Genomic DNA, 27,832 nt, shown 5'->3' with positions numbered 1-27,832 from the left:
CAACAGGAATAAGGCCAAGTTAAATTCAAATACTGCCTGAATCTTTCAATTTGAGATAAAAGGAAGAAAAATAAAGGACTTCAGTCTCGAAGCGCTGGTGACACAATAGTGCACATTCTCGCGTATGGCTTAAGGAATGGCTCCCAGGCTTTCCTCTAACAGCTGGGAGATGTAACCGGAAAGCACAGGGTCCCTGTGCCTAAAGCTGCCACAAAACACCACAGCGAAACCGCAACAGTTTGCAGCTAATCGGATTCCCAGGTACACAGCCCTGGGGAGCAGAGGAGCGGCCGAGTCCCCAGCACCTTGTACCCTGCTCAGCGGCTCCCGCCCCGTAAACCCGGGCGGGGGAGGAGCCGAGGAATCGAAAGAGAAACCCGGCGGGAGCTGGCGGCCGCTGGGCGCCGGGCGCGGGGATGGAGCTGCGGGCGCTGCGGAGGCTCTGGCTGCTTTGCTGTTGCTTCTGCTGCTTCTGCTGCTGCGGCAGCCACTCCGCGGACCCCCGCGCCGCCTTCTCGGCGACAGAGCCGCGGAGCCGCGAGCGACAGGCAGCCGCCTTCCGGGTACCGAGCGCGTGCTGCCCTGTGTCTGTTTCCTGGTCGCCCCTTCCCGTCCCGGGTCTGGACTGGGGCGGGGGCGGGGGGTGTCACTGAGAGCCGCCACTCCTGATGGTCACCCGGCCCGCAGTTCGGTGACAGGTTTGGGCTTTCTGAGAAGTTCGCAAGCAACTTCTCCCTCCGTTCCACACGTGGCAGCTCTCCCTTGCCTGGGCTAACCAAAACATGGGATGTTCCAGGGAAGATTTGTCGCCGTGGATCTATAGGATGAGCCCAGAGTAGTCAGTGGATATGTTCAAAGTGTTCTCGATTGGAAGAAACACCCCTTTTAGCAGAGCCCTAGACGGTTCCCCGGGCCTTCCAAAGCGGTTCCCTTTCCAAAGTCACGGGAACCTGATAAAAGCCAAAGAAGCCTGTCGGTTTTTTTTCTTCCGCAGGGGGGCGCTGGTGACCTCCTTTGATCAGAATGTTCTAAACAAAGAGGCTGCATTTAAGAAAGCTCAGAGCCCTGCCCATTTGTGATTTTCCTGAACTGGGGCTCCTTTAACTAGTGCAGCAACCTTAAAATACCTCTTGACTTGGTGGAGACGGATTTTGAAAAGAGGGAAGCATTTCCTTTCCTTTTCACGTTATTTTCCAAAGTCTTCATAATAATGCTTAGATTCTACCCCAGCGTTAAACCTCTGGAATGAACCGAGTTAGCTGCGTATAAATAGGTTTTTTCTGTAACCTAGAGATACTGATTTAGAGTTTGCCTCACACTGTTCTATATATCTGATACCATTTAACAATTTTTTAAATCATGAAAGTCATCATTTTATTATGAAAGAAAACTGATTCATTCTAAATCAAAAATAAGAATTTAGTAATAATGCTTGTTGGAATTATATTTAGTTTTTCGCAGGTGTAGTCTTGGGATGTCTCCTGGAGTTCTATAGCTGTACTCTTTTCTGCGCCTCCTCTCTCCCCTAGAAAACTCCAGTGTTTAGGAGATCCCATCCCTGCCTGATTCTGCCTACTCTTGTTTTTTGCCCACACCAAGATGTGTGCTTTTGTCTCTGTTTTATGGCTCTTGAGTTACATTCTAGCTTTTAAACCAGAAGCACTGGCATAATTGCTTGAGAACAAACTTTCTGTCCTGTATTCTACCCCCGTCCTGAGCTTGGTTGCCTGCCTAGGGTGGTGACCCAAACCCTTTAGAAGGTAGTCAATCTCATCTATACTGATAATGTATTCATTGATCTATACTGATAATGTATTCATTGACTGAATAAATAAACACACTGCTGTCCTCCTCAAAAAAATCGTATTGGAGGATTGGAGGCACAAGGAGGCCCGAGTAATAAATATATTTTTTAACATATATAATTTATAAGTATGTCTATTTTACTTATGTATTTACTCATAATGGTCCTGTGAAGAGGCTGTATCCAGGAGACAAATGTCTACAAAATGCAACTCTTCTCAGGAAAAATTTAAGGATCCATGACAAGAGATGGAAAGTTTTAAGTGGAGGAGGACAGTTATGAAGATTTTCAGTACATTTAAAAACCTTGAGTCGAAAAGCCTGGAAAAGTTTTCAAAACAATTGCTTCTAGTGGGAATTTACTCCACGAAATGGATGCCCAGAAATGAGTGTTTAGACTTCAAAACACATTGCTGGAAAGGGGGAGCCGCTCTTGGGGTTAGAATCTAGATGTCTGGACCTGGAGTAGAGGGCTGAACACAGGCAAAGATAGAAAAGGCCTTGTTTCCTTGGTACCCATGAGCATTTGGAAGAATTCTTCTGGCCTAGCAGGATAGATAAAAATATGTGATAACTAAAACTCAGTATTACTTCTATAAGATTATGTCACGTTAGGAATTGGCCGAGATTCCCCACTGTTTACCCATCAGGTAAATTTTGTGCAGAATCTAGAAAATGTTCTCAATTCACAGTAAAGTTAAAGTTTAAAATATGTATAGGGGTACCCATAGGTGGCTCAGTTGGTTGAGCTTCCGACTCTTGGTTTCAGCTCAGATCATGCTCTCAGGGTCATGGGATCCAGCCCCTCGTGGGGCTCTGTGCTCAGTGCGGAATCTGCTGGAGATTCTGTCCCTCACCGTCTGCCCCTCCCCCACTCTTCTCTCTCTCTCTCTCTCTCTCTCTCTCTCTCTCTCTCTCTCAAATGAATAAATCAATCTTTTCTTAGAAAGTCTTAAAAAATAAAATTTAAAACATTAAAATAGAATCATAAAACACTATGTTGGGCCAGAATCATAGATAGCATAAAAAGGAAACAAATCCTGAGGACCAAGAGCTGTAGTCTTTGGATCTTTGTTTCTTATTTAGGGATAGCAAATAGGTCTCATCGTGCTTGTAAACGGATTGACTAATCGTGGCTGCCTGAAATATGGTATTGAAAAGTATTTAGGGGATTGCAGTTGGAGACAGTTGGAGAAGGCGTCTGATTGATTAGTAACGTCTTTCACAGTGGTGGGTTCAGAGAATGGTGAAAGGGTCTTGTCACCCCTGCCTTCTGTATTTTCATAAGTTCCTGGGAATATTTCTTAAATGGAAGTTACGTGGCATCTGTGACACTTGTTCACAAACTATCATCACATTATTGTTGGGTGAAGACTGGGTTTATTATGGGGTGCCTCTCAGGATAACTGAGGGAGGGAAAACGGATAGCAGCCCCTATCTCTGCTCTTCCACTGCTTTAGAAACTTCCAGGGCTCAGGAAAATCCGAATGGAGGATCCAGTCAACTCCTCTTTGTGCTGAGACCCGGGCGTGCACTGATATTTACTGATGGTCATTATTTCACCACAGAATAGTTTGTATTCTTATGCTTTCGAGAAGTCACAGACCCAACAGTGGAACTAATAAAAGTTGTATGTACTCACTTCAGAATAATGTTTATATGCCAATGCACACGTGATTTGTGTGCAAAATTTCAGAATCTTCACCTTAAAAATTCTTGCCATAAAATGATATATGCTACATTGTTAAAATAAAATTACATTATAACTGTTAGGCATGTTGTTTGTGTATAAATAGAAGACAGTAGCTTATGTATAAATAGAAGATTTTACAATGAATGATCCTAATTCCTAAGTCACAGATATTTGCCATAATCAGTCCCTTGAAATCTGGATTGTCGTCTCCGAATGCACTCTATGCAAGAATGCTTTAACCCACATTTTCTGCCTGCCTAACAGAGGCGAATTTGATGTAAGATACTGTTGTTCAAGTAACCATTTTCAATGATTCTGGCTTAATGCATGTGTTGCCAAAATGAAAATATATCAGAAACTTGAAATCTTGGATCAGAATTTATTCATTCATTTGTCCATCTGTCCATCCATCTATCCAACATTTTGATAGTCACTACGTGTAAGGAGCTGGTCTGGGTTTTCTGATTCAGTGGGGAATATAAAATGTACCAACTTCTAAGAAATTATAGCCTATTAAATGAATATTGTCTATTTAAACGTTGTACTATAATCCATTTTTCAGTGAACGAACAGAAAAATGTTAAGATTAATATGCTAGAAAAATAATTGCTTCAACCAATTCTTGGAAGAGTAGCTTTTCAATTCAGTCTTCATGTGCATGCACAAACACAAATACTAAATGACTACGTATTTCTTTTTATTTTACTTTGCATGATAAATATGCTTGCATATTATCTTTACACAGATATCAGCACAACATATAAAAAAATCCTTTGTGTAGGTAACTTTTGTAAAGCAGTAGTTTATAAAAGTATGTATTTTTATTATTCTAGTCGAGGCCTTCTCAACAGCTACACTGTTGACATTTTGGAACAAGATAATTATTTGTTGCAGGGAACCGTCCTGCACTCGCAGTGTGGTTAGCAGTGTCCTTGGCCTTTACCCACTAGGTGCCAGTAGCGACTATCAAAAATGTCTCCAGACATTGTTGAAAATCCCTGGGAGGGCAGAGGAGGAAGGAGGGAGAGTGCCTCAGCTGAGATTCACTGATCTAAGATTTACAGCTCCCAAGTCTTGAGAGAAATTCTCAGCAAAGCTCCAGCACTGCCTACAAACATTTTAGCTTTTGGCTCATCCCTGGACTTACCGCAACTTCCAGAAAGAAACGAAAGCACCAACAAGGAGAACATTTTAAATCCGTACGTAAAATGTATGATTTGTCTTACACCAAACCTCAGAATCGACAAGTGAGGGCTGTGGAGGGAAAAGTCTAAATAACAGAAGGGAGAATGCATTTAGAGTGCTACACAGAAGGTGGTCTTACAATGCACCTTTTGCTTCTGTAGTAATTTCAATGTACAGCTCATCCCACCGAAGCGTGGATTCATTAGAAGGGAGCACACACCACGTTGTAAGTGCAAAATCGATCACCGTCACATGACCCGTCTGTTTTCCACACTTCCTTACCTTTCAGAACTCCTAATGATGTGTCCTGTGGACTCCTCAGCACTTTACTCTCTTCCTTCACAAGTGAGCGTAAGGCTCAGGTCTTTCACTTTAATATTTGATATGGCTTTAGGCACGTTGGCTGTACTGTATGTATAGTCTACTGCACTATTATACCATTACGATCTCCTCCACCGCCTTATGTTAAGAACACGTGGTGGTGGGTCCTTGACTCATGATTGACTCTATGACAGCAGTTGTTAACATGAGGAGGCACAGAAGCTCGATTGACCCACAGTGTGTGGTGCTTCTGTGAAATCTGCTCTCATAGAAGGAATCGAAGTAAACCAGAAAAGGTCCTGGAAAGAATAGTCAATTCCAGAAAGGAAATACAGGGCTTTTTAAAATTGAAGTGATTTGCGGGCATGTGGTGGCTCAGTCCATTGGGCGCCTGCCTTCTGTGCAGGTTGTGATTTCAAGGTCCTGGGATCAAGCCCCCTGTCGGGCTCCTTGCTTAGCGGGGAGTCTGCCTCTCCCTGTGCCTGCCTCTCCCCTGCTTGTGTGCTCTCTCTCTCTCTCCCTGTCAAATAAATCTTTTTTTAAAAAATTGAAGTGATTTGAAACTGTGTTAGGTGACTTGATATGTGTCCTCCTGTTATAGCAAATAGGAGAATAAATATTCTTAGATATACTGATAATATTATTTTACTGTGAAAGCCATCTGTTTCTTTGAATTGATAATTGGTCATTTGTAATTCTGTGAGAAAGATTAGCTCCACATTAATCTAAGAAAACCTGAACACATGATCTTTTAAGGACATTTTCTACATCCAAATGTTCTGTGTTTGAAGGGAAAAAGAGGATCCAGCATGGGAGTACTTAATTTAACATTTTTCTGTCAGACGCTGTGATTTGAGTTTTCCGAACGTTATTTTATTTAATCCTCACGCTCTGCCAGGTCAGAAGTACCCCCTTTGTCAATGAAGAAAATAAAGACCAAAGAGGTTCGACATATAGCCAAAGATTGCATAGCAATGTGGTTAAGACATTTGTTGCAAAACTGAGAAGAGAGTAGAAAAATCTACTGTGTGTGTATATAAATGTACAAGAGAATTATGCTTTGTTCAAAATTCTCATGGGAAGCACTTTTAATATTTTTAGTGGTCTTGCAAAATAAAAAAAGTGGGGGTGAGATTAATGGTGGAGACAGGGCAAAGCAGAGCACTTTGGGGTTTAGAGGTCTTTGTTTTTGGCAAGAAATCACATTTTAAAAATCAAATAGCCTTAGCGTGGGCTATGGGCAGCCATGAAATGAGAGGAATCATGGCACTGGCAAGACATACAAAATTCACAAATGGGATTGTTTTAGAAGTTGGCCTCTGGTTGATATAGGTGTTTCATAGATTCCCTCGATCATGTCCAGGAAATTTGCTCTCATGCACTGTTTACTGAGGATTTTTATCATGAAAAGGTTCTGAGTTATGTCTAGGGCATTTTCTGCATCAACTGAAAATATCATATGATTTTGCTTTTCTTTTAAAAATTCCATTAATACGGTATATTATGCTGATTGCTTTTCAAATGTTAAACCAATGTAACATTTTTTAATAAAACTCACTTGAACATGATGCATTGTTCTTTTTATATATTGCTGGATTTAATGTGCTAATATTTTCTCAAGGATTTTGCATCTATAGCCATGAGGGCTATTGGTGCGTTGTTCTATTTTCTTGAGATGTCTTTGTCTGGTTTTGTACTCAGGGTACTGGCCTTATAAAATAAGTTGCAGTGGCTCAGTCGGGTTAAGCATCTGCCTTCTGCTCAGGTCATGATCCCAGAGTCCTGGGATCCAGCCCCACCTCAGGCCACCTGCTCAGTGGGAAGTCTGCTCCTCCCTCTTCCTCTGCCCCTCCCTGCTCATGCTCTCTCTCTCTCACACTCACTGTCTCTATCTCAAATAAATAAATAAATTAAATAAGTTGCAAAGTGTTCCCTTCTCTTTTATTTTCTCAAAGAATGTAATAAGATTGGTGTTATTTCTTTTTTAATTGTGTAGAAGTCACCAAACAAGACATCTCAGCTTAAAGTTTTCTATTCCTCTTACATTCAGCTTTTGCAGTTGGTGACGTCCAAAGAGTTGGGCCATTTCATTCATGAAACTTACTGGCTTACCGTCTTCAAAATATTATTCTTCTAATGACTGAAGCATCTGTAGTGATGGCCCTTTTTTCATTCTTGATATTGATAAGGATAATTATCCTTTTTTTTTTAATTTCTTTATCGGGAGACCAATGACTGAGTGCAATGGGGAGAGGGTCAGGGAGAGCCATCTGATTGCAATGCAACTCTGACCCTGAGTGAAGAAGAGAGGGAAGAAAGATTGGGGAAAGTGCTGTAGACTGCCCTGCAGCGGAAGGAAGGGTCAGAGAAACCATCAGGGACTCATTAATCACCAGCTAGCTTTCAGGGGAGTCCGGTTTTTCCCTAAAATAGGTCAGCCTCAGGGCTCAGTCATTGGCTAGATGCAGCGAGTGGGAACCGTGGCCTCTCTTCGTGTAATTGTGGTAATTCAGCATGCAGCAAACAAGTTCCCTGTAGGTGGAAGTCTGTGAGGCCTATCCTCCTGGCTACCACGTGCTTCCCTATGCATTCTTGGTGTCTACATTCTCAGTGCCGTCCCTGGTTACTCTAACCCACAAAGATGCTCAGCCAATCCTTATAAAATGAATGAATTTTGAATTCCTTAGCAGCTAGCGGTCTCTGGCTCCTGTTTGTCACCTGGAATATAGATATTTGCTTTGTATTTCTGTTCTACTTTTATATTTATACATCTCCTTTCTAAATTATATTCAGAACTCTGCTTTATCAAGATTATTTTTAAGTACCTAAAATATATTTAACAACTGTTTATTATTTCATTAACAATCCTTCCAGGCATGGTCAATAAGGAAATAGTAAAATTATGATAAATTCCAGTAATCATTTGCTTAAAAATAAACAGCCTAGGGGTGCCTGGGTGGCACAGTGGTTAAGCATCTGCCTTCGGCTCAGGGCGTGATCCTGGCGTTGTGGGATCGAGCCCCACATCAGGCTCCTCCGCTATGAGCCTGCTTCTTCCTCCTCTCCCACTCCCCCTGCTTGTGTTCCCTCTCTCGCTGGCTGTCTCTCTCTCTGTCAAATAAATAAATAAAATCTTAAAAAAAATAAAAATAAAAAATAAACAGCCTAAAGCTCTTAAGGGCATGATGTATATAAAATGTCATTTGTGTATTTATTCAACAACCAATGTTACTTAAGCATCCACTGTGTGCCAGGTATGTGCTCAGTGTGGGGAATACAGCGATGAACAAGACAGGCAGGTCTCGCCCTCATTTTACTTAGGGGTTTGTGAGAAAGACCACAATACACACGTAAATGCATAAACAAATATGTAAGAGCTAGAGTTGGAAACTTACCAAATGGTAGTCCCCTGAAGTTGTATTTATCCTACACAGTTGGTTAGCATTAGGAAATTGAGGCATGTGGTCAAAAAAGACAAGCTTAAGATAAATTATCACAAAATCAGCGCTGGGGAATCTGTAAATATTGGTCAGACTTTCCCTCCAGACAGACAAGCCGATCTATCTTCCTGGAACATTTCCAGCACTTCATCGCTTTGACAAAGACTTTTTACCCTTAAGGACATGGAGACATCTATAAACCTCAACTAGAATCATATTTATTTATTATTTACTTTCTTTTTTCATGCTTTGCTACATAGTGCTGGGAAATACAAAGATACAGACACACTTTCCAAATTCATAATTTTTTGATCGAATGACTGCCTATTGGTGACAGTTTCCACTAGCATCTAGTGTTTGTTTGCAATTCATTTTATTTTTTCCACTATGTTCAACGAACACATATTTAGTGCTTTCAACATGCTTAGTGAAGAGGAATTATAAATGGATAAGACATACCTTTCCCAGCCTCAAAAATATACCTGAATTCAGGGGCTAGTTTTCATACAAATATCTATAAATTTGACCTGGAGGTCTTATAATGAAGTGCGAATTAGTCAGAAACGGAATCCTTCCAGGATGTGTCTATTTTATATTAAAGGAATACAATTTAATTAGTAATCTTGAGTTAAAGGAATATATTGGAGAGATATCTTTGAGCAGAAACTGCCCTCCTGGGGCAGCTATGGGGAGGTAATCTGCAGGAAATAAATAAGCTTTGCTTCTAATACCTGAAAAATACGTCCAAGTTATTGCTCTGCATTGCTCTGCAAAGTTATCATAGGTGATGTAAATTAACGTTTTTCTTCTTTTAGGAAAGCCTTAGTAGACATCGATACTTGAATTCCGTATTCCCTCGTGAAAACTCCAGCGCCATCTATGGAATGAATCAATTTTCTTGTTTGTTTCCGGAAGAGTTTAAAGGTATGGTGTGATTGTGCTATTAGTTGTTCGGTTTCCTGATTTTGATTTGTTTCCTTAATTTTTGAGGAATTGTTTAATTGTGAATCTAGTAAGTTGGGTCGTAGTTAACATTTATTAAATATTGAATGTCAAGCATGTAAATTCCTGGCTACTGTCTTCAAATTACCACTTAAGATCTAAATGTTATCATTATAGATGTTTCCATGTGGCTGTAAGGGCCAATGTTTCATTCCTTCAGCGTTTTTTTAGTGCTATTTCTATTCTAGACATCCACAGTTCCATGGGTTATGATAAAGCGAATGATGTCAATTATACTCATTTTTATTATTGACCGAGTTCTATCAGACAAGTCCTTTGATGTGGTAGCTCCAGTCCTGTTGTAGGAATTCCTTAGCTTTCAGTCACTGCATTTCAAGTTATGAAAAAGGATAAAGGAAAATCACAAATAGCAGGCTCTACTAGAAAGCTACTGTTTGTGTTTGAAAAATTCCTCCAAAAAGAGTCCCAGGGGGCCCTCCCTATAACATAATGTTGGCTGTCTTTTCATTTCCTGTTTCTATTCAGCTATTTATTTAAGGAGCAAATCTTCCAGATTGCCCAGATACCGAGCCGAGGTGCAAACATCCATACCCAATGTGTCTTTACCATTAAGATTTGACTGGCGGGACAAGCGTGTTGTCACCCAAGTGAGGAACCAGCAGACTGTGAGTTTTAGGGGTTTTTTTTGTTCTTTTTAAAATCATCTTAACACGCATGGGAAGTCACCTTTGAGGTCCAGTTGAATCAGACTTGTAATGGAAGCTGTCATTTCTCCTGGTAAAAATCACACTCCAGTTATTCAGAAATGACAATGAAGGGAGAATCTCTAGTGAAAAGAGAGGCAGGTGTCAAGGCTGACTTTTTTTTTTTTTAAGATTTTATTTATTTGAGAGGAAGAGAGAGAGAGCGAGCAAGCGAGAGCACATGAGAAGGGGAGGGAGAAGCAGACTCCCCTCTGAGCAGGGAGCCTAATGTGGGGCTTGATCCCAGGACTCTGGGATCATGACCTGAGGCGAAGGTAGACACTTAACTGACTGAGCCACCCAGGCGCCCCAAGGCCAACTTTTATTTTCTTTGAAAACCTACCCCTCTACACCCCCTTGGCATAGGGAATGTCAGCTCACCAGGAAAAATCAACCCCCTAACTGCAGGGATATAGTCTCAATTTCTCTGCAGTGGAAACCTCACCAGGTCAGTCAGGCTCCCCGTGTATAGTGTTTTAGACCAAGCAGTTTCTCAGTCACTGTCTACTTAGAATGATCCTTTCCTTCTTCTCAGATTATACATCTAGTGTTTCTTTTTTTAATATATCTATTGTTAATGATTTAAGTTTTACCACCAAATCATTTGCTTTATTATTGAATTCATAATGATGAGTGAATTAGTCAGAAACAGAATCCTTCCAGGAAGTGTCTATTTCGTATAAAAGAATACAATTTAATTAGTAATCTTGAGTTAAAGGAATATATTGGAGAGATATTTTTGAGCAGAAACTGCCCTCCGGGGGCAGCTATGGGAAAGTAAACTAACACTAGCTAGAGGTATGGTGTCAGCAACCCGTAGTCACTTTTCTCAAGGGATGGAGACCCCAAAATAGAGTTCCTTAGTGCCTCTTTTCCTGTGCTGGAGATTTAGACATAATAAGACCCTTAAAGCCGTAAAGTTGCTCAACACGACTCCACAAAGTCAACCAATTGTTCTTCGTCCTTTCTTTGCCTAACTCTGTACCACATGGCCTGGGATGAAGTCAGTGCTGCCCACCTTCAGACCTTACTTTTACCTCTGCCTTTTCTATGGATCCTTCTTCCTCGTGCATGATCCTTGATTTCATTTCCTCTATCTTCTCCTTTTTTTTCAGGACCAACTCTTTTATGCTTTCATTCCAGTTTGTCCAATAAAATCAAGTTAATAGGTCCAGAATCAGGAAGATTGTCAGCCAATATTTGAATGAGGAATGACCAGTATGGTTTTGAGCATTATGACATTTTGTGTGTATATCTGTGATATGCCCATGCTGGCACCTTGACAGCCTAAGAAGTAATTCATTCGGCTCCCGTGTCCATCAAATAATGAGTTCAACATGGACGACGTATATCCTCACCCCACGTCACCCCATCACTGCCTCTGCCCCATGGGGTGGAGATGGTGGGTGCCATAGAGGCAGAGTGTCAGGGGAGAAACAAGAGGGCTTGAAGAGTGGGTGGGAGTTGGCACACTTCCTAGAAACAGAAATCACGTTCAGTGAACTGACTAGTCTTCATGAGACCATCCAGATAGTCTCTCAATCTCTAAAATTCGCTTTTATCTTGCATTGTCTAATTTACAATGGCGATTACAAGTGTATCTTTAATAATTATATTTTGGTGCTTAAGAGAGAATTTTGATCTTTTCTTTCATCAGTTTGAAAATCTATAGGATGGGCATTCATATTTTGTAGGCCCCCAGACTCTGCTCACTTTACTTGACTTGCTAACTTGTGATATTTAGAGATGTTGGCAAACTCGAACTTTATTTGATAATAAATACAGTGCTATTTCTATTTTTAAAACAGTGTGGAGGATGCTGGGCCTTCAGCGTGGTGGGTGCTGTGGAATCCGCATATGCGATCAAAGGGGAGCCTTTGGAAGCCCTAAGCGTACAGCAGGTCATTGACTGTTCGTATAATAATTACGGCTGCAGTGGGGGCTCCACTGTCAGCGCTTTGCACTGGCTGAATAAGGTGACTAGCTTCTCAGCCTTTGAAACTCTTTGTTTCCTCTTTGTTATTTAACGTGCATGCAGAATTTCATCAGTACTCTCATATACCAAAGAACGTTTTTAAATTCGGAATCTTAAATGGCCAAAGCCTGAATTAATCAGAAAATTTGAGAATGCATAGCTTTCAGGCATGTCAGCTATTGAGAGAGCAAAGTATGAAAAGTCTTGCCTCGATTTGTTTTCAGAAAAATATGTATAGTTCTTTCTTAGCATTTCTTAATAGGTAAATGCTTTTTTTCATAGATACGGATCACATAATGTCCCAGAAAGATTAGAGCATATAATTACTTATTTCCACAAAAATTTTTAATATCGCAGATATAAGGGACAATAGAAATCAGCAAATTTAATAACTCTTTATGTGGATGAAGAAATGAGACCTGGGAGGTGAGATCGTGTTGCCAAATCCGTAGCGGAGCCAGGACTGGGTGTTAAGTCTCCTGCCTCTCACTGGAGGGCCTTAGCCAATACACCAAAGCGTCCTCCATTTCTTAGGAGACTCTGACATTGTCCTGTATCCGGGACCAACTGCACGAAGCCAGCCAATAAGGGTGTTGCTATGTTTGGTAAAAGTTGTCAAGCTGGAATTTCCCAAACTGGAATATTTTTTCCTCGTTCGTTTGCCATATTTTGAGTGACTACATGCCAGAAGCTTCTCTGTACACATCAGAGGCAACAATGAATCGTGTGTCCCCTGGCTTCTATAAGCCCAGAATCAGAAAAGGAGGCTTATCTATCGACAACTAAAAAATATGTGACATACGCTAGATGTATGGCACAGGGAGACGTGGATGGAAAGAATGCTTGATCTGCCCATCGCCTGTGCTGAGTGAGTCTCAAAGACTTGCCGACAGAACCAAGCTCTAGAAAGAAAATGAGTTGCCCTATTGCAACCTCAGGAGAAAAACAATAAGACTATTATCAAATGGAAGGAGGGTCTAAGGAAGGAAGAGATAGGGGAAAAAAGAGCAAAAGAGAAAGATACTGAGTTTAGTTACTTAGTATATCCATAACAAACCCCTAAAGATTGAATTTAAGATCTTAGTAACCTAAAGAACAACCACCTGATGAGGATGTGGCCAAGTTGAATCTTATTTGGACAAATTATAGTAAGTTCTACTTGATTTCTAAAACAACTCATTTTAAATAGAGAACGCTTTGGATGATTATTTTCTTTTAGACGCAAGTAAAACTGGTGAGAGACTCAGAGTACCCATTTAAAGCACAGAATGGCCTGTGCCATTACTTTTCTGACTCACACCCTGGATTTTCAATCAAAGGTTATTCTGCGTATGACTTCAGGTAATTGTCTTATTCCATTGTACCTCTCTCTGTATTTCTTTATTTCTGATCTATTGACTATTCAGGATTAATAACTGAATGGAAGGCATCACTGAATACTTGTAATTGTTTTAAGACCTACTTTTTGGTAGAGAGACCGATGGAGGGCTATCTATGGATGCTGTTTCTTAAATATGATCTTCTTATTTTTCCATTTGTGTTTATAATAGAATTAACAGATTTAAATCCAGTTTAAGGTATAATTTATACTTACCACTTACCTTTTAACAAATTGAGTTGTCCTAATTGTCATTTGTGTATTTCGGTCTCACTTTTGAATTGATCCAGAATCGCTTTGTATAGACTTTCCAGTGAATATCAAGCAGTCTGCTTCCCAAGAAGTATTTTTTTGAACACGCTTGCATTTTTTTAAGGCATCAGCTATAAGAAAAGCATAAACTGAAACTTTCATGTTAGAAGCAAGTAAGACTATATTACTGGAGGTGGGTTATGTCGCATACACCGTGGGCTCGAGGGGCATGCAGGGGTAGATGAGGAGAGGCAGAGGAAAGGGACTTGTGCTGGAAGTTGAAGGGTGAGATGACCTCGGAGAGGTTCAGGGGAAAACAGTCATTAAAAAATGCTTTAAAAATGCATGAAAAACGAAAAGCCAACTAGAAAACCATTGTGACCATTTGACACAGTGCAAAGTAGGTGTTCAGGGATAATAGGACTAAGGAAGATTCAACTAACTCGTTTTTTCATTTAAAAAAATATAAAGGGATCTTTGCACAGTCTTTTGAAACAGAGAAAGCAGGAAGTAAATTATCTTCAGCTGAGGTGACAGACTAGCCTAAAACATACTGCTATAATATAAAAGAATCTCTTGATCCAGATGGTGTCAACCCATGAGATCTGAAGGAAATCAAGGGTGAAATTGGATCATTGAACAGAATGGAATCCTTCTAAATAAGCCTAAGTGTACCAGAGGCCTGGCAGACTGTCAGCACAGCTCCTGCTTACAACAAGGGCTCTCGGGGTGACCCTAGGAACCACACCAGGGAGCCTTGATTCCACAGATGGCAAGCTACACAGAATCTGTAATAAAATGTGCAGGGTCACTGAGTGCATTGTTCCGCGTCTTTTTGAAGGGAAACACACATTCAACAATGAGGACGTGTGTCTTTAGAAGCTGTCAATTCCCTGAGAGTATAAGTGAAGCATATGCACAGGAAGGAACTAGATTTTCAAAATGTCACTTAAAAAAAAAACAAAACCATAACATGTCACTTAAAAATTTCAGGGACTCCCTCATCGTGAGTAGCAAAATGACAAAAAAATAGGGAGACACAAAAGAAGAATAGGCATGAGTCTGAATTAGAGAGAAAGAGAGAGAGAGGAAATGTAAAAGTCACTGGCATTGGACCTGAAGCATGATTTATCTGACCCTTTGGTTAAGAAGAAAAAGGTCCCTATTAAAAAAAAAATCACTACGTTTACACTGAACATAAGCATTCTGATAATACAGTGCTAATTGTGTTAGACTCTGCAAGAAGACCTTTCATTGATTGACTCTTTCATTTAACTATGTACCAAACATGGTTTCAGGCTCTGGGGATCCAGCAGTGAACAAAACAGACAAAAACCCCTGGCTGTATTTTAGTGATAGAGAAAGACAATATAGAAAACAAGTAAAAATATGTACAGAATGTTAGATGTAACCATTTCTACAGAAAACCAAGTAAAACAGTGGGAGGAAGAGGAAGCGTCAGGGGAGTATATAGTCTTAAAAGGTGTGGCCAGGGAGGGGTTCCTTGAGTAGAAGACATTTGAGAAAAGACCTGGAGAAGTGTGGGCACTTAACCATGTAGATATCTGGGGAACTACTGTTCCAAGCAGAAGGACCCATAAGTGCAAACGCTCTGAGACAGAAACAGGTTTGACATATTTAAAGAACGATGAGGAAGCCAATAGGACTGTAGTCCCAAGATGGACAAGACTAGTTGGAGATGAGGTAATCAAAGTTATCGGTTAATGACCTTGGAGCAGTGTTAGAAGAATGGTCTTAGACGTGAGACGTCATAGGTTAATAGACCTCATAGAATATAAAGCCCCACAGAATATACTGAAGGATTTGATGGAGGGGATGAGAGGAAAGAGAGTCAAGGATGATGAGTCCAGGCTTTTTGGCCTGAATACCTCAAAGAATGGAATGAACTCTTACTTGAGACAAGAAAGTCTGAGACAGGAACAGATTCAGGAAGGAATGTCATGCTCAAGCCGTGGTCTCTGGAAACACCAGGGGAACAGGGAAATGAGACCAAACGGGGAAAGCAGGGTTTTCTTATTCAGCAAATTAGTACTGAGGGTACTGATCCTACTAGGGAGCTCTTGGGGCCAAGGAAAAGTAGGCATTTCAGAGTTATCTCACCCAAAGTGATGCTTACTACCTTCCCTGTCAGTTGAGGGCTGCTAGGGTAGAGGTGTGTGGCGGGCTTGATGTCCTGGGTCTTTAAGAGAGAAGGGCCTCAGGCAAAGAGCTGCAGGGGCTCCTTGTTGGAAGCCTGGCTGATTGCACCACCCTGATAACGGGCCAGAGGATGTGGGAAGATTTTGCACAAGCAACTGCTGTAATCAGGCCCTGGACCAGAGCCCTGACACATGGGAGGTTCCGGAGACTCAGGGAGGGTCACAGAGCTAGCGAACTAACTATAGGGCCACATTAAGCCTACAGAAACAGTGTTGGATAATATATCCATTATCAACACTATGTATTTTGATAGTACAGTTGGCCTTCAAACAACATGGGTTTGAACTGCACATTCCACTTATAAGCGGGTTTTTTTTCCAAGAAGTACAGTATAGTATGGTATTTTCTCTTCCTTATGATTGTCATAATAACTTTTTCTCTAACTTTATTGTAGGAATACAGTATTAAGTACATATATTGTGCAAAAGATGGGTTAATGGACTGCTTATGTTATCAGTCAGTTTTTTGGTCAACAGTAGACTATTAAGTTTTGGAGAAGTCAAAAGTTACTTGCGGATTTTTGACTGTGTGGGGTTCGGCACCCCTAACCCCCAGTTCAGTGGTCAATTGTAATTCTATGTTGGGCGAATAATGGAAATAAAGATGCTGTTAGGAATATATTTTAACTAGCTAAAAGCCAACATCTTTCTGAAACACAAAAGATAACAATGCTAGTCAGTTCTGGGGCTAAAGAAAACATTTGCCTGCTGGTCTGGACTATGGCATATCCTCCTATTTCGTAGTTTCCAGTATCTTTGGTATCTTTCTTTAGTTCTGCCTCAAAGCAGAGACTACTACTCACTTGTTTCTTTGATCTTACAATGTTATTTTACCCTTTGCGTTCTAAAAAAATGTTTTGCCTTCTTGATCTTTCTCTTTCCATCATGCTTTCCCTGTCCCTGGACCTTTGATGTCATATATTTAACAGTATATCTTTTGTCATCTTACAAACGTAGAGACACTTGTATCATTCTTTTAGAGAGATAATCCTATTTGTCATATTTGGATAACAAAATATTCAAAAATTGGAACACGATAAAATATACATTATACCCTAAAACCTATGCTGAACAAAATTGGCTTACTAGGTAATTTAGAAATGAGGAAAGGAAGCTATTTCTTTTAAATTTAGAGTGTAATTTATGTTAGGCATGCTATAAAATTTATCCCTGCAATTTCATCCTTATATTGATTTTGCAACATAGGTGACATTAGTCACCTGCTGGAGTCACTGGACTCCAGTGTGACGGTAATGACTCCAGTCTATAACTGTAATTTGTACCCAGCTATGCAGATCTTCAAAGCCTATGCCCTACCATGATGCCTTATAGGAATTTTACAATTTTGCCTGTCTCGGGGTAATCTTAATGAATACAAGTTATTATTATTGTAGCAAAAAATTAGAATTGACTGCTTATAGTTCTCCCAAAAAAGATCTTCACATTAACAGGTAATATGAATAAATGTTTAGAATGAATGTGTAGTTTCCATCTCAATAAATTCTCTCATGCACTCAATTTTCCCCCATCCATGGACAAAATATCCCCTTGATAGAAACTGACCCCCAGCAGGTTATGATGATAGATTATTTACTTTCTGGAGCTACTAATCTACCCATGGCTTTCTGCAGCAATAAACTACCAAATGCTATCTTAATAGCTCGAAATAGCAGTAACTGGGTTTCAGTGTCCTTCACTCATAAGCCTGACCTTTAAAAGGGTAAATAATGGTTTAATCACATACTTCCAAGATCGATGATGGCCAAATGTTGTGTAACATTAGACTTTATCAGTAGGTGTCCATGTGTGAGAGCAATAACTGTGTCTTTCACAGCCTTCGCAATCTAGTCCTAGTTCTCCTGGCATCTTAACATTGCTTCTGTCGTATAAGGACATTTGCCACTTTTTGTAACACTCTCCCCTGATTTCTGCATTTGGTGTTCATTCACATAAGTTGGTCAGTCTCCTGATTCTCACGTGGTATGGCAGAGATATATCTCCACGCATTCAGTCTTCTCACATTCCTTATTAAAAGAATCCCCCTATTATAGCTGGATACTTTGCCGGCTAGCTATAAAACTCCATTTCCTATCTTAGCCCCATAACTGAGTCCTACCAATGAGATCCATATAGACCTATGCAGAGTGTGTGTGTTACTTCTGGGAAGTCTTCTTGACAGAATACAGCACTTCTTTCTTCTTTCTGCTGTCTGAAATATGTGTTAAATGGCAAGAGCTCCTACAGCCACCTTGGGCCATTAATTGACCTTGGCTATGGAAGCCTCCCATGGTAGAGCAAGAATATAGAAAGGTTCTGGCTTCCTGGTATCTTGGAGCCCCATAGCAGTCCTAGACTACCCAGTCTCCCAGACTTCTAGTTTTCATCTTTTAGGTTTTCTGTAATTGCAACCAAACCTACTCCTAACCATACACAGATTAAATAGATTATTTTTATAAAATATCTCTACCTTAAAAACAACTCCTTAACCATGTATTTCCTCTTTCGGTAGTGACCAAGAAGATGAAATGGCAAAAGCACTTCTTACCTTTGGCCCCTTGGTAGTGGTCGTAGATGCAGTGAGCTGGCAAGACTATTTGGGAGGAATAATACAGCACCATTGCTCCAGTGGAGAAGCAAATCATGCAGTTCTCATAACTGGGTTTGATAAAATAGGTAAGTGCTGATAAGACTTGATTGGTTGCTTTCCAGCTTGAACTCTGACTGACAAATGATCACCATCCTTGAAAATGCTGAAGTTTGGTCCTTCTGGGTCTAAGTCCTCCTAAGACCTTTACAACTTTTCAGTAGACTTCCAGGTATAAATACCCTGTCATGGTCACTTTTGAGGACAACCTTGTTAAAATAAATGTAATTCTTGATTTAAATAATGTGCATTCTCCACCTGGAATGTTTAGAATAATTGTTGGGGGGGGGAAGAAGTGCTTGTAATTTTATTATACGTATCTGAAAATTCTTTTTTTTTTTTTTTTGCTTTCCTTATTCTCTGGAATTGTGTATATGTTTTCATTTCATGCTATCCGATTCAAATATACATTTTCCATTAATTAGAGTGTGACACTAAGTGCAGTTCAAATTTACTTAGTTTATGTTAGCATCACATTACATTTTTAATCTTTTGCTAAAAGCTGCTATACTTATCAAGAACTAAACTTTAAATAAACATGCATTCACAACAAAATCTGAAGTTTTCAAGGTCTGCTACCATCTTATGTTTTGTAGGAAGTACTCCATACTGGATTGTGCGGAACTCGTGGGGAAGTTCATGGGGAGTAGATGGCTATGCCCGTGTTAAAATGGGAGGCAATATTTGTGGTAAGTCATGAATTCACGTTTAAACTTCAGGCTAAATGCCCAGGAAGACACTTTGAAAATATTAAAATTATAAACCTGTACGCTAATAATTTAAGTCCATAGTCTGCTTCCAGTGTGTTCAGACCACTTTTACAATAATAATTTTCATTCTTTAGCCAATTGATAAAAATAAAATAATGTTCCTTAAAGAGACACATTGCACACATTCACATTTTGAAAAGGAAGAGGGATGGCAGTGAAAACGAATATAATTGCAAAATACGATAAGACAAAGTACCAATTTACCAAAGTTAATTTCAAAAACCATGTAAATACTCAACTGAGGAGGCTGAGAGTCTCCAAAGACATCTCCAAAATTTATTTATTTCGTTTATTTTTTTTAAGCAGGCTTCACGCCCATCCTGGGGCTGGAACTCATAACCCCAAGATCAAGAGTTGCACGCTCCACTGACTGAGCCAGCCAGGTGCCTCCCCAATTTATTTTTAATAACTGAATCAATTTTCCTAATTTGTGCACCACAACACCTGCTCAAGGATACCAAGAATTGCTTTTTCTTTGTGTCGAAATGTATGAAATCTGAGCATTAGGATTGTTTCTGATTTAATATGCCCCTTGTCACCTACAGACTCAAGCAAAACATACAGCAGAATTGAGGGGCTGAAGCGACCACCTGCTTTTTTCCTGAGTAACAATTTTGTTTTTGGTTAACCACAAACCAAATTAAAATAGCTAGTTAAGTATTTTAAATTGTTTTCTAAAACCTATATGTAAACCTATATTCTCGAATTTTTGATCTAGGAAATCACAGTTTATGAATCGAGTTTGACCCAAACTATACTGCATATGAAAGCAATCGTTTAATTTCTCATTGCAATGATTCCTAACATACGTACAACTTTCTAAAAGTTGTAGAACCCTCCAGAGAGTGAGACTGAGAAAAGAGAGTTACAGTTTGAGCCACCTGGGTGGCTCAGTTGGCGAAGCATCTGCCTTCAGCTCAGGTCATGATCCCAGGGTCCTGGGATCGAACTCCCCATCAGGCTCCCTGCTCAGCGGGGAATCCGACGCTCCCTCTCCTTCTGCCCCTCTCCCTGCTCCTGCTCATTCTCTCTCTCTCTCTGACAAACAAATAAATAAAACCTTAAAAAAAAAAAAAAAGAAGTCTGAGAGCTTATATTTCGATTCAGCCAATGGTTCCATAAAGTAGGATCCATGAGAGTTCATCAGTGTTCTGTTCTATCACCCCAATAAAATATTTTTCTTAAATTACTTATGAAGGAGCGTGAACATCACAGAAGTCTTCCCGCCAGAGCACTAGCAAAGCAATCAGGCCTCCACTTTTTCCCATCCTGGGGGCTTTTCCGTTGTTGGAACTTGCGGATAAATTTCCGCTGCCGTCCATCGCGCCTCTGCCAGTAAACCTCAGTTACCTCTAACTGCCAAAGTGCTGGTTCTTGGGTCTGAGCAGGAGGGTGGCTTTTTCAAGGCTCTGGCAAGAGTTGCAAAAACATAATTCAGACGCTCGCTCACACGTGGCCTCCATTATGACTCTGTATCCTCCCCCCACCCCCTCTTCTGCAGCCCCCAGCTGCTAGGGTGAGTTGAAACAGTGTCTGCTCTCCTGTTCTAGTGTGAACCTCCACATGCCTGCCTGCTGAGTAATGAAGCAGGGATCCAAATCCGTCCTGAAAATGAGTATTTCCTGAAAGTTACACACCTGATGATGCTCAAGGTTCTCTTACGAAGGACGAAGGATGGTGTAACACAGATAGCTCCCATGGCCCCAGGAGATTTTAAAGACATAGCTAATTATAATGAAACCCAGCCTTCAAATGGACTATTTATTGCTTTCACCATGATACTGAGTCCTGTGGTCTTGTGTGCTAAGAAAGCATAGCACAGTTGTGATTTATTTAAATTTTGCTGAAGTTCAGATCTTAAGAGTTTGAAGTCTCAAATGGTATTTAAAACAAACAATCCTATAAATTGTTGTATTCCTACAAGCAATATATATGAGTGCCATAAAGATTTCAGATACATTCATCTATTTAGATAATAAGTCATTTGGGGTTTTTCGTAGTTTCTTTAAAAAAATTTTTATTTATTTATTTTACAGAGAGAGAGAGGGAAAGAGCACGTACTAGTGGGGGGAGGAGCTAAAGGGGAGGGAGAGGGACAAGCGACTCCACACTGAGCATAGAGCCCTAGGCAGGGCTCAATCTCACAACCCTGAGATCATGACCTAAGCCGAAACCGAGTTGGTTCCTTGACTGACTGAGCCACCCAGGTGCCTCTGAAATTTCTTAAAACAGAAATATTAGTCCTCTCTTCTAATATCTGTTTTTGAAGTTGCCATGTTTACACTGACAGATAGCTATAAGCATTACATTATTTTTTATTTTTTTAAAAGATTTTATTTATTTATTTGACAGAGAGAGATAACGAGAGAGCAAGCACAAGCAAGGGGAATGTGAGAGGGAGAAGCAGACATCCTGCCCAGCAGGGAGCCCCATGCTGGGCTGGATCCCAGGACCCTGGGATCATGACCTGAGCTGAAGGCAGACGCTTAAAGCCTGAGCCACTCAGGCGCCCCACATTACATTATTTTTTTTGAAGGAAATAGACTAACGCTAATAATTTCTTTTTCTCTAGGTATTGCAGATTCTGTTTCTGCTGTATTTGTGTGATATGCTGGGCACATCAAGGGACAAAGACAAAACTGAAGGTTCATAATGAGACGTAGCAAAGAACTTCATTCTCAGCGTTGTTCGCCGTCAGGCCACCAGCTCCGTGGCCTGGGAGGAATCTGTGAAAGTTTCTTAACTCTGGGATGAAGGTCACTTCGGGAATCTCTTCAAGTTGAAGAGGCTTTTATCTGATTTGATAGTTATTTGTGTTTGCTTGTCTTTAATGATATACTTCTAGTAGGATTAAAGAAGGGATAAGAATTTCTTTTCCTCTGTAGAATATAGTCACCAGCCTTAGCTAACATTTGTATACAAAACTAGTCAGCCTAAAATGAGGTGTGCTTCTCACAATTATATTCACAGCCCTCGGAGATGGAATTTCATAAGGATTTTGAAATGCCAATTGCTTTACCTCCACAAAAGGTGTTTACCCCTCGAATAGTAGAAAGGTCATACAGAAAGAAACAAAAGGACTTCATTTTTTAAGAGATATCGATTGAAATTAAAGGACCAATATGGCAACTATGTCGTAGGAAAAACTCCAGTAGCATTGCCTGAGAGACAAACTGCCGTTTGGAAATTTTCATCTTCAACAGGCTTCCAGTAGGGTTTTATTTCTTCCTTTGTTCTCCGTGTATTGAGGAGCAATGCTTTCTCCCACTCTCTTTCTCCTGTTCTTTGTTGTGACGCTTCTAACTGTTCCGGGTGGCTCGGCTTCCCTGGCTAAGGAAGTCTTCATTTTTCACTTCCCATTTCTATTTTATAACCATTTATTTGGCTCCATTTGCCTCCAAGCCTTTATCAAATCAGGATCTTACCTTGCTGTTCCTCCCCTCATTCCTAGGCACCACCCCTTTCAAAGCCCAATCCTATCAATCTGGGGTATCAGCCAAACTGACTTTCCCAGACTGTTTTCCCACTTTTCTGCTTACTTTTCCCAGACTCCCATTCCAACCACATTTTTGTGCATCCCTTCGGCTCCTACCTGGTTTCAGGTCTTGATGCCAATGTTTTCTCTTGCAGAAGTCATTATGTGTGGGTGTGTGGCAGTATAAGAAGCTCGGAGCAGAAGAGCTGATCTTCTGATTAAATATAAGTACAATAAATACAAGTATTCAGTGGATTAATATAAGAATCATGTCAAATGTGGCATACGTAAACATTTCTTCTCTGAAACTTATGGTTGCTTTCTAATGTAGAATAGCTTAACAAAACCAAAATTTTAAATGTAACAGCACCACTAACAGCCATCCCATTTTTCCTCTCACTCTTGACCTTTAGGCACCAATCCCCTTTATTAGAAAATGAAAATCAAAAACAAAACACTGTATTTCTGTGTTTTACAACAACCAGAAGCAATCTCAAAAGAATACATGTTGACTCAGGTTTAGAAATGTTCTAGGAAGAAAAATATTGATATTCTGATTGATATTTTAATTATCCAAATATGTCAGAAGGGAACTGTGTTCTGGTCGTTCTAGCTTGTATTTATTGACTGATTCCTATACAGTATAAGTGCTTTTCTGATACTCTTTTTCAAATGTTAAAGACTTGTTAAATTACAAAATGATTAATACTTCTCAGCTGTTGCAGATGTCGATGACATTTATAATAAAACAAGCTATATTTGACTTTGGTTGAAGAAGACTCTTGATAAGTGCATGACCTACATCTTGTGAACAGTGTTAATGTGCTTACATTCACATAAGCGTTTTCTCAGCTCCAAATCCATATGTTCATAGACGTATGGTTTTCTCCATAGACACCTGAACCTCAGTGTCTACAAAATTACCCCCCTTCCCTCCTTCTAAAAAAAGAAAACAAAAAAAAACCCAAAAAACTTCCATACCTCCTAGGGTCTCTATTTTGGTTAACAACATCAACATTATGTAATCACCCAGTCAATAAAAGTGAGGGCAATGTTATTGAATCAGGTTGACTACACCTTAGTAACCCATTACTTGATCACCTACTTTCCCTCTGTTTCTACCCTCCTTTTCTAGATGCATGTTCTTTAGTTATGTCTCAGCTCCACTAGTCAGTGGTCACTAAACCCTATGTCCCCTAATACAGAGGCTCTCAAAGTATAGTCCCCAAACCAGAAGCCACTTGAGAATTTATTAAACACTTTCTTTCTTCTTTCTTTCTTTCTTTCTTTCTTTCTTTCTTTCTTTCTTTCTTTCTTTCTTTCTCTCTTTCTTTTTCTTTCTTTCTTTCTTTCTTTCTTTCTTTCTTTCTTTCTTTCTTTCTTTCTTTCTTTCTTTCTTTCTTTCTTTCTTTCTTTCTTTCTTTCGAGAGCCCTCCCTGCTGAGTGTGGAGCCCAACACAGAGCTCGATCCCAGGACTCATGAGATCATTCATGATCTGAGCTGAAACCAAGAGTCAGCCAATCAACCGATCGAGCCACCCAGGCTCCCCGGAACACTTAATTTTTATAAGGTGATTCTGATGGATGTTATTATCATCCATTTACTATGTGTCCCCTGGATTTGTATTTCTGTAAGACAACATTATGTGATTTCCCTGCTTTAAACCATTTGGGAGTTCCCCGATGCCTAAAAGATAATATACCAACTCTTTTAAATGACCTTTCACGAAGAAGCCTCTTTTCTACCTTCTTGCCTCCATCTCTGCTGTTCTATAAGGACATATGCTGTGCTCCAGCCGTAGTAAAACTCCTTGAAGTTCACCCAGTGGGGCTAAAGGGAAAGCAATGAAATTTTCATGTAATAATTAGGAGTCATAACAAAGATCATCAAGGTGTTCCTGGGTGTGATTTCACAAAGATCTCAAAGTGAATACTAAATTAGGCAACCTTACACAGACTTCATGACTTATTTAAGAATTATAATTTAAAAGGGATGATTAGCGCTAGAAGCAAGTTTGAATGGGGGCAAGGGTAGAAACCGGCATTACAAATTGTTTTGACTTTTATATTAAGAATTACTGATATATCCCTTGAAAAAAAACTCTTACTACCTAGTTTAGTCACACCAAGAAATAAAAATAAGAGTTAAATCAAATCATTTAAGTCTGTTAAAAGAATAAACCTTGACGAATAGCATTTATTCTAAGATTCCAAGGCATCTTGCTGACAGAGCATATTTTTTTCATTACTTCATGAGAAGAGCAAAGATTGAGATAAGTATTTTTAAAAATATTTTATTTATTTATTTATTTGAAAAAGAGACAGAGAGAGGCAGGAGCTGAGGAAGGGGCAAAAGCAGAGGGAGAGGGACACGCCGACTCCCCGCTGAGTAGGGAGCCGGACACAGGGCTCAATCCCAGAACCATGAGATCATGACCTGAGCCAAAGTCAGATGCTTAACTGACTGAACCATCCAAATGCCCCTTGAGATAAGTATTTTTATCCCCATGATATAGATAGTAACCTGAGGCTTAAACTGGAATTTGTACCAGAATAGATGGTTATTAAATGGGAGGGCCACAATTTGTTCCCATGCTTGCTGATTTCAAAGCCATTGCCTTAAGCCACCATGTTACCTGTGTCTATATTTGTCAGCTGTACCTGTGCACGTGCACACACACACGCACACACAGGCCTTATAGGTAAAAGCAATTATATGAAATTGTCTGTCTAGAGACAAACTAGACAACATGATCCTTATAGGAAAAAACTTATAACTGAGACCAAAGATTATTTCAATTCTATCAAGAACTTGCTGCTTGCTTATAGATAATCACCCTAGGTCAAGGTTGATATACACTTGGATTCCTTTGATACTATTTTGCACTCCCTTCCTAAAAGAAATTTAAGAATTGCCAATATCCAGGCCAATCTAGAAAAAGAAGAATAAAACTTCTGTCTGGTCTAAACTCTCTTAATCTAATGTTTGTTATTAGAAATGAAGTAAATCATTGTTTAGTGTGTTTTCTCCTCCTCTCTTCTAGAAACAACATTCTTCAATTGAGGGAACTATCACTCTTTCCAACTTCAATCCTGCATTGACTGCCTCCCAAAGCTGGGAAGAACAGCTTTGCCTTTCTGGTCCAGAGGTGCTGGAAGCTGGGCCCTTGCCTGAGGAAGGAGCTGGCCTACAGCAGGGAAGAATACAGCCAACTCCTACAGAAAAGAAGAGATGAGACGCAAAGGATCCTCAAAGTGTTCCAGGAATATAGTACTCCAGGAACTGGATCCATCCCCAGGCTCCTCTCGATTCTTCGAGCTAGTGGAATTGTCTAGCAAGTTCCTTCTAGGCAAACTTCAGGTGGATTTCTGTCATTGGTCATCAAGAGTTCCGATAAATACAAGCAATGTTTCCAAAACAATATATGGAAAAGAGACTAGTTCTTATTATTTCTTAAATTTTTTGATTGTATAAGTCTTCATACAGAATGACACCTTTTATTACATTAACTATTTGAAATAGCTGAAGTTTACAAGCTCATTAAAGTATGAAATGAGATAATGATTGTGTTACATGGTTATATTGAGGTAAGCATCAGGAGACACTGAGTTTTTAATAGGAAAATCTTCTATGTACAATGTTACAATTCAATTGAATTAATTTCTTATCTTAATGTTTAGTCTTATCACAAAAATGAGTTCATAAAATTATTTACAGGATTGAGTCAGAGCACCACAGAACTTACCTATGTATATACATATATTACAGTAGAACTCTTTGTGTATCATGAAAATTCATAGAAAATTTTAAAAAACACAGGCTGAGAAATCGATGTCTTCATATTTTTACAGATGATTTTAATCCGATTCATCACTGCTGAAGTAAGAGCTGTCACAATATTCAGCCGTGTAGAGGAACTTATGAATAATTGGGTTCATCTTCGGTATCCAATGTCGGGGAACCAGATACGTGGAAAGATTAAATAGATCTACAAATACCTTGTACCTGTCACTGGAAAAACACAAATATACCGATGGTGTAGATTTATTGACATGAAATATTTTAAATTTTTCTTCAAAACATTTCTTTTTTCAATGATTTTTTGCCATAATTAGTATTTAATATTATGCTTCGTTATACATTATGTATTATATTTTGTGCATATTATATATGTAATATTAAGGAGTTCAGGAATATAAGCATTAAGATCACCTCTTTTTCATTCCATATCCAAAGTTCATGCCCATAAAACAGTATTATGTGTTTCATTGATCCTGACCAGGCCGGTTCAGATCAAAACCCGAGTCTTATGATTGTCATGCTGCCTTCATAAAGATAAGGATGTGTTCTTGTTTCTGACTTTTAAAGGACGGTATGCAAAATTTAAAAAAGAATTAAAGCATACAAAATTCTTAGTTGTTCATTAAAAAATATTTCCTACTTGAAAAGTAGCTGTCAAGTAACTGACATGGATGGATTAATAAATTGAAATGCCAACTTTGATTTGTAGTAAATGTCTATAATGTGGCTTTAACATTTACAATCACTCTTGTGTGTGTTAGTCAACTGTTTTAACTCTTGCAGTTTTATAGTGGAAGAGCATTTGCCTTGAGGTCGAATGAGAGTTCAAATTCTGCTCTGCAACTTGCAACTCATGTTGAAATTGGACAAGTTGTCTAAACCTCAGTGCCTTGGTTCCTAATTCTATAAAATAAAAACTACAACCCCTTCCTCTGACCAGGCCTTTGTGAAGTCTTCATGAGATAACGGCACACTAGAAATGCCGGGTGCATTAATTATTCCCACCATCACCGATGTGTAGGTCCATGCGGTACAATCATTTACCATTTCATGCTTACAGAATTTATCCCCAGGGAAAGAGAAAATATGTGACGACTGTGAAAATTCAAACCAATGAATTTTATAAATTGCTTAGTCTAGAGTTTGTTCCTAGGGAAAATGAAAATTCA

At 39.6% G+C, this 27,832-nt stretch overlaps 2 protein-coding genes across 11 annotated transcripts in view; one reads left to right on the top strand and one right to left on the bottom strand.

The window, feature by feature from the left end:
* The first annotated feature begins 355 nt into the window (after positions 1-355).
* Positions 356-27,599, top strand: CTSO (cathepsin O). 9 transcript variants are annotated; one of them, XR_015726512.1, is made up of 10 exons: positions 357-563; positions 9,258-9,366; positions 9,931-10,070; positions 11,957-12,124; positions 13,343-13,464; positions 18,482-18,645; positions 19,213-19,305; positions 19,690-19,769; positions 21,959-22,031; positions 23,017-23,624. XR_015726512.1 is itself a non-coding variant. In XM_087866545.1 (9 exons), exons 1-8 carry the CDS (start codon positions 417-419, stop codon positions 19,758-19,760), a joined length of 939 nt encoding a protein of 312 aa, XP_087722671.1. In that variant the 5' UTR covers positions 356-416; the 3' UTR covers positions 19,761-19,769; positions 21,959-23,624. The 9 variants fall into 9 exon arrangements, 8 of the variants coding, with proteins under 8 accessions (XP_087722671.1, XP_087722668.1, XP_087722667.1 ...); XM_087866545.1 differs by having other exon boundaries at positions 356-563; positions 11,957-12,049; positions 21,959-23,624; XM_087866542.1 differs by lacking the exon at positions 21,959-22,031 and having other exon boundaries at positions 19,693-19,769.
* TDO2 (tryptophan 2,3-dioxygenase) overlaps positions 25,140-27,832 on the bottom strand; it is an 18,775-nt gene continuing 16,082 nt past the window's right edge. The window contains exon 12 of one of the 2 annotated variants that reach the window (XM_087866537.1): positions 25,140-26,873. In XM_087866537.1, coding sequence (XP_087722663.1) covers positions 26,720-26,873 — 154 coding nt within the window. In that variant the 3' untranslated portion in view covers positions 25,140-26,719. The remainder of the gene's footprint in view (positions 26,874-27,832) is intronic. The other variant, XM_087866538.1, reaches the window with a different exon arrangement.

Source organism: Ursus americanus, chromosome 13, assembly GCF_024610735.1.
Source record: "Ursus americanus isolate L20-20 chromosome 13, mUrsAme1.1.p, whole genome shotgun sequence".
NCBI lineage: Eukaryota > Metazoa > Chordata > Mammalia > Carnivora > Ursidae > Ursus > Ursus americanus.
This window is presented reverse-complemented; position numbering and strand designations above follow the sequence as displayed.